Raw genomic sequence first — 11,652 nt, 5'->3', positions numbered from 1 at the left:
ACTTGAATAATGTCTAAAAAATATATTAAAAAGCTTCAGTTCTAAGGAAATATTTCCAGATTAAATGGTTAAATAACAAAAGATTTACAGAACTGTTCTTTTAAAGGATGAAGGAACTTTGTCTCAATTCTTTAAATTACAATAATTGTTTTATTTAATCCATCTTCAGCAATCAATGTCTATGTATAACCATAAACCATGTATTCATGTCCTTTTATCAAACAAAAGCACAAACTAATTTTGTTTTTATAAAATCGGCCACTAAAATCATTAATGTAATGTAGACACATTTAATATGAATAAGATACAAATATTATTAAAAAAAAATAAAAAATTGAAAATAAACTAATTTCTCTTCAAACACTTTATTTCTCAAACCGCAGAACATTTTCACCAAAGTATATATATTACAATGTGGTTGTGACCAGACTGAAGCAGAGTTCTGCCAGTTTAAGTTATATTGATAAATTATTTGATTTTTCTATATACTTTGACACTTTCAATAGACTTCTTATATTTTACTCAATATTTCCAGTCAGATCTCGTTTTATTTTATTCAAACAAACAGTGAAATGAACTATGTTTATTTCCCTCCAGTCACATCTCAAGTTCCGGTGACGTCACCGCCAGAATGTTCTCTTTTTTTAATTTGTATTCCGCTTCTGTGTTCGTCCGGTGACGTCACTCCGCCGCGTCGCCCTGCCGCTCCTTGTGCATCACGAGGCCCTTGCTGATGAGGTCCGGCACCTCCACCGCGAGCCAGGGCGCGAGCCCCAGCGCCATCAGGTGCGCGAGCCCGAAGCGCGGCGCGTTGCGGGCCCAGAGCGGCGCGAAGTGGTCCGTGAGGCAGATGCGGCCGCCGCGGTACATCTTCGCGGTCTTCCCGTCCAGCTCCGGGATCGCCACCTCGGGCGCGGTGTCCGGGTACGTCACCGGGATGTCGAACTCCAGCCGGAACTCGTAGCGCAGCAGCTCGTGGATGAACCAGCACGTGCCGGTCCAGCGCGTGCCGTCCGCGTTGGACTCGAGGCGGAACCAGTCGTTGTCCGCCGCCTTGTTCTGCTCCACGAAGTGGATCAGCGCCTGGTACTCCTCCTTCAGCCGCTGCGGCCACTGCGCGCGGTCCCGCGGCCCCGCGCGCGTCTTCTGCAGCGGGATCTGCGACACGGCCCTGCGCGTGGCCTCGTCCGCCATTCGGGGTCCAAAAAGAAAGAAAATATAAGATTGGATTTTAAAAAACGGGGTTTAAATTCAAACCGCTTTCAGTTGGGGTTAAGTTTGTCTTCAGGACTGGGCTCAGTAGTGACGTGGACTTCTGGTTGGACGGACCACTTCCTGTTTGGGATTTTCAAAACAACACACACAAAAATGAATAACCATCCGTTTGTTTATGTATTTATTGTAAACAGACTAACTGAAGCAGTTATTGAAAGTTTTGTATCTTTTTCATGTTGAACGACAATAAAAACAAAAAAAATTAATTGATACAGTACTATTTACTTGTTTTTATGAACTAAGCTTACATTTAGACAGTGCGTGTCATTGTTCTTTATGAGTCCCTTTCATAACTGTCCAATATACAGATTGTGATAATTAAGATAAGATACTCCATTATTAGTCCCGCAGCGGGGACATTTACAGGATTTACAGCAAACGAGACATAGTAAAAAAATGAATGAATAAGCAATACAAAACGGTAAAGACCTGAAATATTATAGACAGAGTAACTATTATTGCACTACATATATATATATTGCATCTAGCTAGCTAGTATGTACATTATCGCTGATAATTCAAAATAATTCAATATGTGAATATATAAAAATGAAAAACAGCAGCCAGCTGTAATTAGTGAAGAAGATGAGCCTCCCGGCCAGCAGGTGGCGCTAGTTCACCCTAACGCTGCCCTTTCACCAGAAGAAGAAGAAGAGCCTCCCAGCCGGGAGACGGCGATAGTCCACCAGAAGAAGACGAAGCTACAACAACAGACTCAGTCCGCCATTTTCTCTGTTGGCTGCTCTCTCGTCTGTCTTTTCTGACTATTTCGCGTTTTGAATCAAACAAATAAGCAGTTTCTTTCAGGGGTTTTCACTGAAGCTTTGCCCGCAAAGCGCGAGGCGGCGTGACGTCATAGACGCTGTGATGGCGGCCGAGCGGCGCGAGGACAAAGGTGAGGCGCACGAGCAATGCGGCTTCTTTGTTAGCGGCAGCTAGCTGTTAGCACGTCTTTGTCCCTTTTCAGCTGCGGATCAAAAATCAGAGGGTTGATCGATAACGTTATTAATTAACCTGCTGGTGACCAGGTGACACATGACTGGTTAACGACCCACGTGTCTCATTCCTCACCAGACTCCATTCATAAAACTGGTTCTGTGGTTCCTCTCACTAAGTTGACTCTTAAAACCAAACACCGGGTTCCTCCTGATGTGCGTTTGGTTCTGCTTCATTCCGGATGTGATTGATGAGTAAATCATAATGAATCCTTGTGAAAAGAGGAGATGGAGAATATAATTGTATAATATTGACTTTTAGCTAATGTTTAGATACTTTACTGTCTAATTCATAAGTAAGATGAGCCGTAACATTTCTCAAGCTGCAGTTTATTGTTTTTTTCTTATTATTTTTCCTATTAACTGATTTATTATTTGCTATTCAGTTTACTTTCGAATAGAACAGTCTGATCGGTGATTCATGAATATTATTTAGTTTAGTTTAAATGTATATTCATGTATAAACAGACCGGTCAGAGGTGCTGTGTTTACATAAATATGAACTGATCCGTCGTGTACTTTATGATATATATGTACATAAATATGAACTGATCCATCGTGTACTTTATGATATATATCTATACTTGATCCTTTTGATGGAAACTGGTTCATAAAATAAAACTAAAGTTATTGTTGTTGTTTCAGACGGAGAGATAAACGTTCTAGAAGATATTCTGACTGAAGCTCCAGATCAGGACGACGAGCTTTACAACCCAGAGACGGAGCGGGCCGTCAGCGACAAGAAAGGTACTGGTGGTACTGGTGCTACTGGTACTGCTGGTGCTACTTAAGGAATCAGCTGTTGACAATACATAATAATAAATGAAGCAGTAGTTGTGTCTCATCTAAACCCTCCGCTCTGTCTGACAGGCACAAAGAGGAAGAGTGAGCGCTCAGGCAGCCAGGATGTGAAGAGGCTCCGCCCCTCTGCGGGCCACACCCCTTCCAGGTCTTCGTCCACCAATAAGAGAGCCCCGGGCCCACCTCTCTCCTCTTCCTCCTCTAAAAAGGTGGCGTCCAGCCCCCGTGCCCGCCATGCCGCCACCGCCGTTGCCAGCTACCGACAAGAATACTACGAGGAGCGGAAGGGTCGGCGAGGAGCGCGAGATGCGACCAGGAGCCGCGGAGGAGAGGAGGTCCGCCGAAGAGAGTCCCAGAGAGGCCTGGAGGCCCTGAGCCAGGTACTGTCACGGCTGTTAACACCGCCAGTACATTCACACATCACCTTTCTGCCTATCAAAGTTACTTCCTGTTTGTTATTAGAAATTGCGGCGGACAAGCCCCGTCGCCCTCCCGGGGGATAACCAATCGGAGGGAGAGGCGCCAGCAGAGTACGGCTCGGAGCCGGGCTCGGGAAGCTCCTCCCCCGCCGGCTCTCATGTGGAGGAGGAGGAGGAGGAAGAGGAGGAAGATCAAGAGGAGGAGGAGGAAGAAGACGAGGAAGAGGAGGGCATGGAGGAAGAGGACGACGACGAGGAGGAGGAAGGAGAGAAGGAGGACGAGGAGGAGTACGAGCGTCGCGGCGAGGGAAACGACTACGACACTCGCAGCGAGGCCGGCGACTCGCGCTCCGCCTCCTCCGTCAGCTTCACCGACGACGGCGAGTCAGTGCACTCAGGCTCCGCCTCCGAAGCCTCAGGTAACATCGAAACGCCAACATCATCCGTTCTTACTGCTGGAACTAATGCCGTGTCACTGAGTCAACTCTGTGCTTTTATTTTGAAAGGTTCAGAGAAGAAACAGGAGAAGCTGTCGTCTTCGGTCCGAGCTGTTCGCAAAGGAATGGAGAGTAAGGCGGCCATTTTGAATAATAGTACATTAATCGTCAATATTATTCACTTTAATAAAATCAGATTACAGACAGCTAGTTTCATGTGAAGTAATCAGATTTTACACGTTGTTTCAGATCCGACCAGTAAGCTGCGCTACATCCTGCGAGACGCTCGCTTCTTCCTCATCAAAAGCAACAACCATGAGAACGTCTCTCTGGCCAAAGCAAAGGTACCAACTCCGTTCAACACGCCGATTGTTTGCACCGTGTTCTGTTTTTATTGACGTTCTCTTTGTGTTTTTGACGTTCTGTTGTTGACGTTCGCTTTGTGTTCTGTTATTGACGTCCTTTTCATGTTATTGACGTTCTTTGTTTTTGACATTCTGTTATTGACGTCCTTTTCGTGTTTTTGACGTTCCCTTCAGGGCGTTTGGTCGACGCTGCCGGTGAACGAGAAGAAGCTGAATGCGGCGTTCCGCGCGGCTCGGAGCGTCGTCCTCGTGTTCTCTGTGAGGGAGAGCGGCAAATTCCAAGGTGATCCATCAGATCTTCAAGCTCAAACACCGTTTATTATTATTATTATTATTATTGTTGTTGTCAAGCTTTTTTTTTTAACGTTTTCGCCGTCGTCTTCAGGTTTCGCTCGTTTGGCTTCAGAGTCTCATCACGGCGGCTCTCCGATCCACTGGGTTCTCCCTGCTGGCATGAACGCCAAGATGCTGGGTGGAGTGTTCAAGATCGACTGGCTCTGCAGGTAAACAACAACAACAACATATGGAGCTGGTATCGTCTAAAAAGTAGAGTTCTTACATGTGAATGTCCTCCAGGAGAGAGCTTCCCTTCACTAAAACCGCTCACCTGGCGAACCCCTGGAACGAACATAAGCCGGTCAAGATCGGACGCGACGGACAGGTTAGCTAACGCGTTAGCGAACGGTTACAGTTGTTTTGTTACGTGAAACATTTTGAACACTTATTTATATTGAATTTTTTAGGAGATCGAACCGGAGGTCGGCGCTCAGCTCAGTGCCTTGTTCCCATTGGACGAGAGCGTGGACGTCCACCAGGTGGCTCGCCGCGTTCGTCACAAGCGCCGGACGCCGTCGGAGCCGCGACCTCGGGGTCGACCGCCGCAACGCGAGCCGGGAAGGTTAGCCAATCAGCAAGCTCCTCCTCCCGCTTCCTGTTCTTCTTCTTCTCCTGCCGCGACCATGACGCCACCTGCTGCCGGACAACGGAGACGGCCGCTGCCTTTAACCGGCGGCTAGCTAGCGAGCTATCCCACGGCTAGCGGCTAGCACTGCTGGTTCTCTGGTTGTTGTTGTTGTTTTTCCAGTTGGGAGTTTTCCACCAGAGAGACGCCGCGTCTTCGGTGACGTCCATAAAGTCAGGCAGGAAATAAAATCCTTGGTGGGGTCGTTTAACAGCAAAGTCTAAGTTAAACTTAATTAAATACGAAGTAAGAAACAGAGTTTGATTCTTAAATTCATGTCTTTGAATCTAAGTTTTATTTTGGCAACAAGATGCTCATTTTAGTGTCGATCAGTTAGATTTTTGCTTTTGTTGCTAAATTTCTCCTTTGAAGCTCTTTTTTCTTTACAGGAGTTTCGTACTTTGGAAGTAAACACAAAAAAAAAGATCAGAATGTTTGTCTGTTAGCTGGACTGGCCGACCCTTTCAGAATAAAAGCAGAAGGGAACGAGCGTCACAGGCTGGACTGACGGAGGAGGGTGGGGAGGGGCGAGCGAGGTAACAGAGAGAGAGGAGGTGAGGGACTCACAGCGGACTGGTTCTGGTTTTTCTGAGGAGGTGATGTTTGGTCACAAAGGGGGCGTGGCCCCTGGACTATATCCAATGAGAGGGTGAGGAAGTGTCTTGGGGGCGGGGTTTCCTCGCCTGCTCCAATAAGGTAAAAGTACAGGAAAGATGGACTCGGTTTAAAATAATAAAATCCTCTTGGACTGAAAAAAGAGGACCTCCCCCACCCTCCATGAAAGGACCGCTATACACCCTCCTCCCCAGTGCACGCACACACACACACACTGAATCAGGACTGAGCTCGTTGGTAGCGTGTGTGTGTCGCTCTCTTGTGAACTGAAATAAGTGTGTGTGAGGAGAATAAGAGTAAAGAACCCAGAACGGACGAACAGCAGAACGACGAGAAAAAGTCGTTTCTGTTTTAAGGACTGTTGCTGGTCTGGAGGGGGCGGGGCTGGGCTGAGAGGGGGCGGGGCTTTGCTTGTTGATTGACAGGACTGCACCATCATCATCATCATCATCACCACCCCCTCCACCCTTTCAAAATAAGAGGGTTTATAAAAAGCCTTAAACATGGACTGATGAGGAGAGAAACTGTTTTAATATTCAAAGTGTTGACAAACAGCCCCTCCCACATTACTACTGAAGCGGTATGTTGTCCCTTTAAGAGGCTTCTTCTTCGTTTGTTTTTTTTATTGTGTGTGTGATGTGTGTGAAGCAAAATGTGTCTACGTGCTGGAGGTTTTGGAGTACCAGTAAGTACATCACAGGACCAGTACACTGTAGCAGGACCAGCAGATTACTAGACCAGCAGAAGGACCAGCAGAGACCAGTACACAGAAGGACCAGCAGATTACTAGACCAGTATACAGCAGGAGGACCAGTAGATGACTAGACCAGTATACAGCAGAAGGACCAGCAGAGACCAGTACACAGAAGGACCAGCAGATTACTAGACCAGTATACAGCAGGAGGACCAGTAGATGACTAGACCAGTATACAGCAGAAGGACCAGTAGATGACTAGACCAGTACACAGAAGGACCAGTAGATGACTAGACCAGTACACAGAAGGACCAGTAGATGACTAGACCAGTAGATGACTAGACCAGTACACAGAAGGACCAGCAGATTACTAGACCAGTATACAGCAGGAGGACCAGTAGATGACTAGACCAGTATACAGCAGAAGGACCAGTAGATGACTAGACCAGTACACAGAAGGACCAGTAGATGACTAGACCAGTACACAGGAGGACCAGTAGATGACTAGACCAGTAGATGACTAGACCAGTACACAGAAGGACCAGTAGATGACTAGACCAGTATACAGCAGGAGGACCAGTAGATGACGAGACCAGTACACAGAAGGACCAGTAGATGACTAGACCAGTACACAGCAGGAGGACCAGTAGATGACTAGACCAGTAGATGACTAGACCAGTACACAGGAGGACCAGTAGATGACTAGACCAGTACACAGCAGGAGGACCAGCAGGTTCTAGCTGGTGTTCTGATGGCCGCTGGTGTTAACTGGAAACAGGAAGTCCGGCTGAACACCTGTCTCCGCCTCACCTGGACGACTCCGAGCCTTCAGACCTTTATTTATTTTTAAAAATCAATCTTTAAAATAGTTGTGGTGAAGTTCTGGAGTTTCTTCTTCTGTTTGAATATTCGACCTGAGTGAGTTTGCTGGAGTGTACAATAGAGTGTGTGTCTGTGTGTGCTGGAGTGTATAATGGTGTGTGTGATTGTATCCTGATCCTGTGTGTGTGAGTGTCTAAGTGTATCCTGCGATTGTGTGTGTGAGTGTGAGAGAGAGAGAGACTGTGTGTGTGTGAGTGTATCCTGTGTGAGTGTATCCTGTGTGTGTGTGTGTGATTGTGTCCTGTGTGTGTGTGTGTGTGTGTGTGAGTGAGAGAGAGAGATTGTGTGTGAGAGAGAGAGTGAGTGAGTGTGTGTGTGTGTGTGTGTGTGAGTGAGAGAGAGAGAGTGTGTGTGTGTGTGTGTCTTAATTGTGACCTTGTGTGCGTAGGCGTCGTCCTGAAGAGTTCGACCTCCACGGCAGGAAGCGTCCGCGAGCCGACGGGCCGCCCGACTTCAACCAGCGAGCAGGTCGAGCATCCGGACATTAACCTTTACTTTACCCTGACCGTTATGTCAACTAGTTAAAGTCGTGAGGCGTGAACTCACCGATCTGTGATGTCTGTTTTTATTAAGTAAATGCTTTAAATTAAAATGTTTTTAGGATTTAATTTGAGTTAATTCTCCTGCGTTGTTTCATAGTTTAAGTTTTGTGTCTGAGTTGAACTTCATTTTTTATTTAAATGTGTTTACTGTTGTTGTTGTTTCTGTAAGCGTCTCTGAACCTTCTGTCTGCCGCTCAGACGCCACAAACTGACTGAAGTCAAATTTAACAGGGTCATTCATTTTATTTCAGGGTTCATCCAGGACCTTCGGAACCAGCCGGTGGACAGGTGAGGCTCATGACATCACTCACCTGAGGCGGGAAGTGGGCGGGGCTTCAGCTTTCATCAGGACAAATATGTCTTCAAACTGTTCAAGGAAATCTGGTTCATCTGAAAATGAAAAATAATTATTAAAAAAAAAAATTATAATTTTAAAACACAAAACTTTCAAAATGGTCTTCGACCAACTGTTTTTAGATTCTTTGTTGACGTTTACATTTGTGTTGCAGACGTTTCTCCAGCGTGAGACGCGACGTTTTTCTCAACGGGGTGAGTCTCAAACCTGTTAGCTTAGCTTGTTAGCTCCAGCTGAACCTGTGTTCGGTCAAGTGACCACGGGTTTCCTGTTAGCTCAGCTTCCTGTTAGCATGTTAGCTCCAGGTGGTACTGTGACCACGGGTTTCCTGTTAGCTCAGCTTCCTGTTAGCATGTTGGCTCCAGGTGGTACTGTGACCACGGGTTTCCTGCTAGCTCAGCTTCCTGTTAGCTCAGGATGGTCCTGTGACCACGGGTTTCCTGTTAGCTCATCTTCCTGTTAGCATGTTAGCTCCAGGTGGTCCTGTGACCACGGGTTTCCTGTTAGCTCAGCTTCCTGTTAGCATGTTAGCTCAGGATGGTCCTGTGACCACGGGTTTCCTGTTAGCTCGGCTTTAAGTGCTCACCTGTGTTTCCTGTTCCAGTCCTATAACGACTACATGAGGGATTACCACCACAGCGTCGGCCCTCCGGCTCCCTGGCAGACTCTGGTAAGACCTCCGTCATGGAGTTATTGATGAGGTTGTTGTTGTTGACCGACTGAACCAGTGATGATGTCATGTATGTGTCATCAGGCGACTTACCCCGGTGTGGAGCAGCCGCCCCCCCACCACCCCCCTTACTACCACCACAACCACCCCCCTCCTCCCCCTCACCAGAACTACCACCACCACCACCCCCCCTTGCCGCCGCACGAGGCTCCGCCCCCTCGCTTCAGAGACAAGCAGCGAGCGCCGCAGCACCGAGCCTTCACCTCCAGCCCTGTGAGTCTAGAGACCTGTCAATCACCTGTAGCACCGCCCTAAAGTGTCCCCTGCTTTATGGTCTGTTTGACTCTAAATGACCATAATTTACTAAATGAACATCATGCTGTATTGAAGAAGACTTGAAACTAGAGATTGAGACATAAACTCATGTTTACAATGTTTACTGAGGGAATACATCAAGAGAAGTAGAGTCATTTATATAGACTTCTATACAACCAGAGGAGTCACCCCCTGGTGGTCAGGAGAGAGAATGCAGCTTTAACACATGAAGCATAGACTTCTATACAACCAGAGGAGTCACCCCCTGGTGGTCAGGAGAGAGAATGTAGCTTTAACACATGAAGCATAGACTTCTATACAACCAGAGGAGTCGCCCCCTGGTGGTCAGGAGAGAGAATGCAGCTTTAACACATGAAGCATATACTTCTATACAACCAGAGGAGTCTCCCCCTGGTGGTCAGGAGAGAGAATGCAGCTTTAACACATGAAGCATATACTTCTATACAACCAGAGGAGTCGCCCCCTGGTGGTCAGGAGAGAGAATGCAGCTTTAACACATGAAGCATATACTTCTATACAACCAGAGGAGTTGCCCCCTGGTGGTCAGGAGAGAGAATGCAGCTTTAACACATGACCGTTTTTCTTCTGAAACTATGTTCAAAAAAGACAATCAATATTATATGGCATATAGAATATTTATCAATCAATAATAATACAAATGTTTGTGCATTGGATTTATTTTATTGATGTTTAGTTCAAAAGCTGAATTAAAAAAATTCCAATCCATGAAGTCTAACTGTTATCATCTTCTCTACTGTTTTTAAAAAATGTTTTTCCCATCATGCAGCACGACTACGACATGCGCGTGGACGACTTCCTGCGGAGAACGCAGGCCGTGGTGAGCAGCCGGCGTGAGCGCGACCGGCAGCGTGAGCGCGAGCGTGGAGGACCCCGCCGCGAGAGAGAGAGAGAGCGAGGGAGAGACAGAGACAGAGAGAGAGAGCGGGACAAGGAGAGGGGGCGGTACCGCAGGTGATCTGATGTCATATCCTGTCAGCCTGCAGGGGCTTTTATTTTGACAGTCATCTGTTTTTTTGCTTGTTTTTGTTTTTTTTGAAAATTATGAATAAAAAATGAGCTACGTGATGACATCATCAGCTGCATCATCACTTTTTATGAGAATAAAATATTGAGAGAAAAATAGTAAAAGCATAAATCTGTTCAATTTGTAAAACCTTTATTTTGATGGTCTCGTAACAAAGGAAGTGACATCACAGCAGGGGAACGCGTCTTGAAGCGTCGCTCTTCGTTTCCCAGAATCCTCTCTGTGCAGCGTTGGGTTGTTTTTTATTTTCATGTTTCATTATTTTACTAGCGAGGTTCCCAACATGAGGCTCGAGGCCCTTTGAGGGTTCATAAGACACACGATGACAAACACATTTATTACCTTTTTTTTCTCCAACTGTTGCTTCTGATTGTGAAACATTTTAATGTTTTTCTTGAAAAAACCTTCAAATTAAACGTGAAGAGAAAGAAAAACATTTCAAACCCGTGAAGATTTTCTCTTTTTTTTTTTTTTTTAAACATTTTTAGTTGATATCTAGTTCTTTTTTTTATGTTTAATGTAAATTTGCTACAGTTCCTTTTATTTATTTTCAGGTTCTTGTATTTGACTTCCTGAGCAGTGACTGTACTCTAATCATCCGAATGAAGTTCATATTATTATTATTATTATTATTCTTTATTTCTGTACATCACAAAAACAATAAAGTTCAGTTTTTTACTCGGGCCTCCTGGTGGCGGCGACACGTCAGCCCTCTGTTTGTTTTCATTCATTAAAAGGCACAAATTACTTTCTTCTCTGATTGGTTGTCACCAGGCTGATCAGGAACGTTGTGTATTGATCAGCAAGTAAAATTGATCGGTGTTAAGAGTATTTCAGAAAGATTGAAGGATACAACTTTAACCAATAAGACAAACTTTATGCTTGAATATTTAAAATGTGTTTTTTTCCACAAACTTCAAACAAAATAATAAAGATTGATAATAAAATAATCCCATATTATAAGGCAATATGTTAATCTTTATGTTTTTCAGATTTGATTCACGTTCTGATTCATTAAATCATGATTTAATATTTGTGTAGTTATTAGGCTCATTCTAAAGAGCTGCTTCTCCAGAGAGAGCATCATCATCATCATCATCATCATCAGGAGGTGTTCACAAAAAACTGAGGTCAAGTCGGACAGGAAGTCACAGAAAGAATGACTTCCTGTTGGTTGCGTTCTGTAGTCTACTTGTAGTTCACAGATCTCGCATCCTTAGATGTACGAGTCTAAAGCTTCAGAGCTCTTTGAGTTGAAGA

At 45.4% G+C, this 11,652-nt stretch overlaps 2 protein-coding genes across 2 annotated transcripts; one reads left to right on the top strand and one right to left on the bottom strand.

Annotated features, from left to right (window-relative positions):
• Nucleotides 1-280: 280 nt before the first annotated feature.
• Nucleotides 281-1,463, bottom strand: ufc1 (ubiquitin-fold modifier conjugating enzyme 1). Its single transcript, XM_079234664.1, has one exon. The coding sequence runs from the start codon at nt 1,192-1,194 to the stop codon at nt 682-684; it is 513 nt and encodes a 170-aa protein (XP_079090790.1). The 5' UTR covers nt 1,195-1,463; the 3' UTR covers nt 281-681.
• Nucleotides 1,464-2,039: 576 nt separating this feature from the next.
• Nucleotides 2,040-11,140, top strand: ythdc1 (YTH N6-methyladenosine RNA binding protein C1). The gene is made up of 16 exons (XM_079235435.1): nt 2,040-2,170; nt 2,916-3,017; nt 3,141-3,451; nt 3,534-3,909; nt 3,997-4,059; nt 4,177-4,271; nt 4,467-4,575; nt 4,678-4,795; nt 4,869-4,953; nt 5,036-5,190; nt 7,833-7,912; nt 8,238-8,274; nt 8,496-8,535; nt 8,946-9,011; nt 9,096-9,284; nt 10,135-11,140. Exons 1-16 carry the CDS (start codon nt 2,143-2,145, stop codon nt 10,321-10,323), a joined length of 2,043 nt encoding a protein of 680 aa, XP_079091561.1. The 5' UTR covers nt 2,040-2,142; the 3' UTR covers nt 10,324-11,140.
• The last annotated feature ends 512 nt before the right edge of the window (nt 11,141-11,652 follow it).

Source organism: Taurulus bubalis, assembly GCF_910589615.1.
Source record: "Taurulus bubalis genome assembly, chromosome: 19".
In the NCBI taxonomy this organism is placed as follows: domain Eukaryota; kingdom Metazoa; phylum Chordata; class Actinopteri; order Perciformes; family Cottidae; genus Taurulus; species Taurulus bubalis.
This window is presented reverse-complemented; position numbering and strand designations above follow the sequence as displayed.

Excerpts from the sequence above, each read along its gene's own strand:
- ufc1 (XM_079234664.1), bottom strand. The coding sequence starts at position 1,194 with ATGGCGGACGAGGCCACGCGCAGGGCCGTGTCGCAGATCCCGCTGCAG.
- ythdc1 (XM_079235435.1), top strand. The coding sequence starts at position 2,143 with ATGGCGGCCGAGCGGCGCGAGGACAAAG. Across the intron at positions 3,910-3,996 it reads CTCCGCCTCCGAAGCCTCAG|GTTCAGAGAAGAAACAGGAG; the intron begins GTAACATCGAAA and ends TTATTTTGAAAG. Across the intron at positions 8,275-8,495 it reads CGGAACCAGCCGGTGGACAG|ACGTTTCTCCAGCGTGAGAC; the intron begins GTGAGGCTCATG and ends TTTGTGTTGCAG.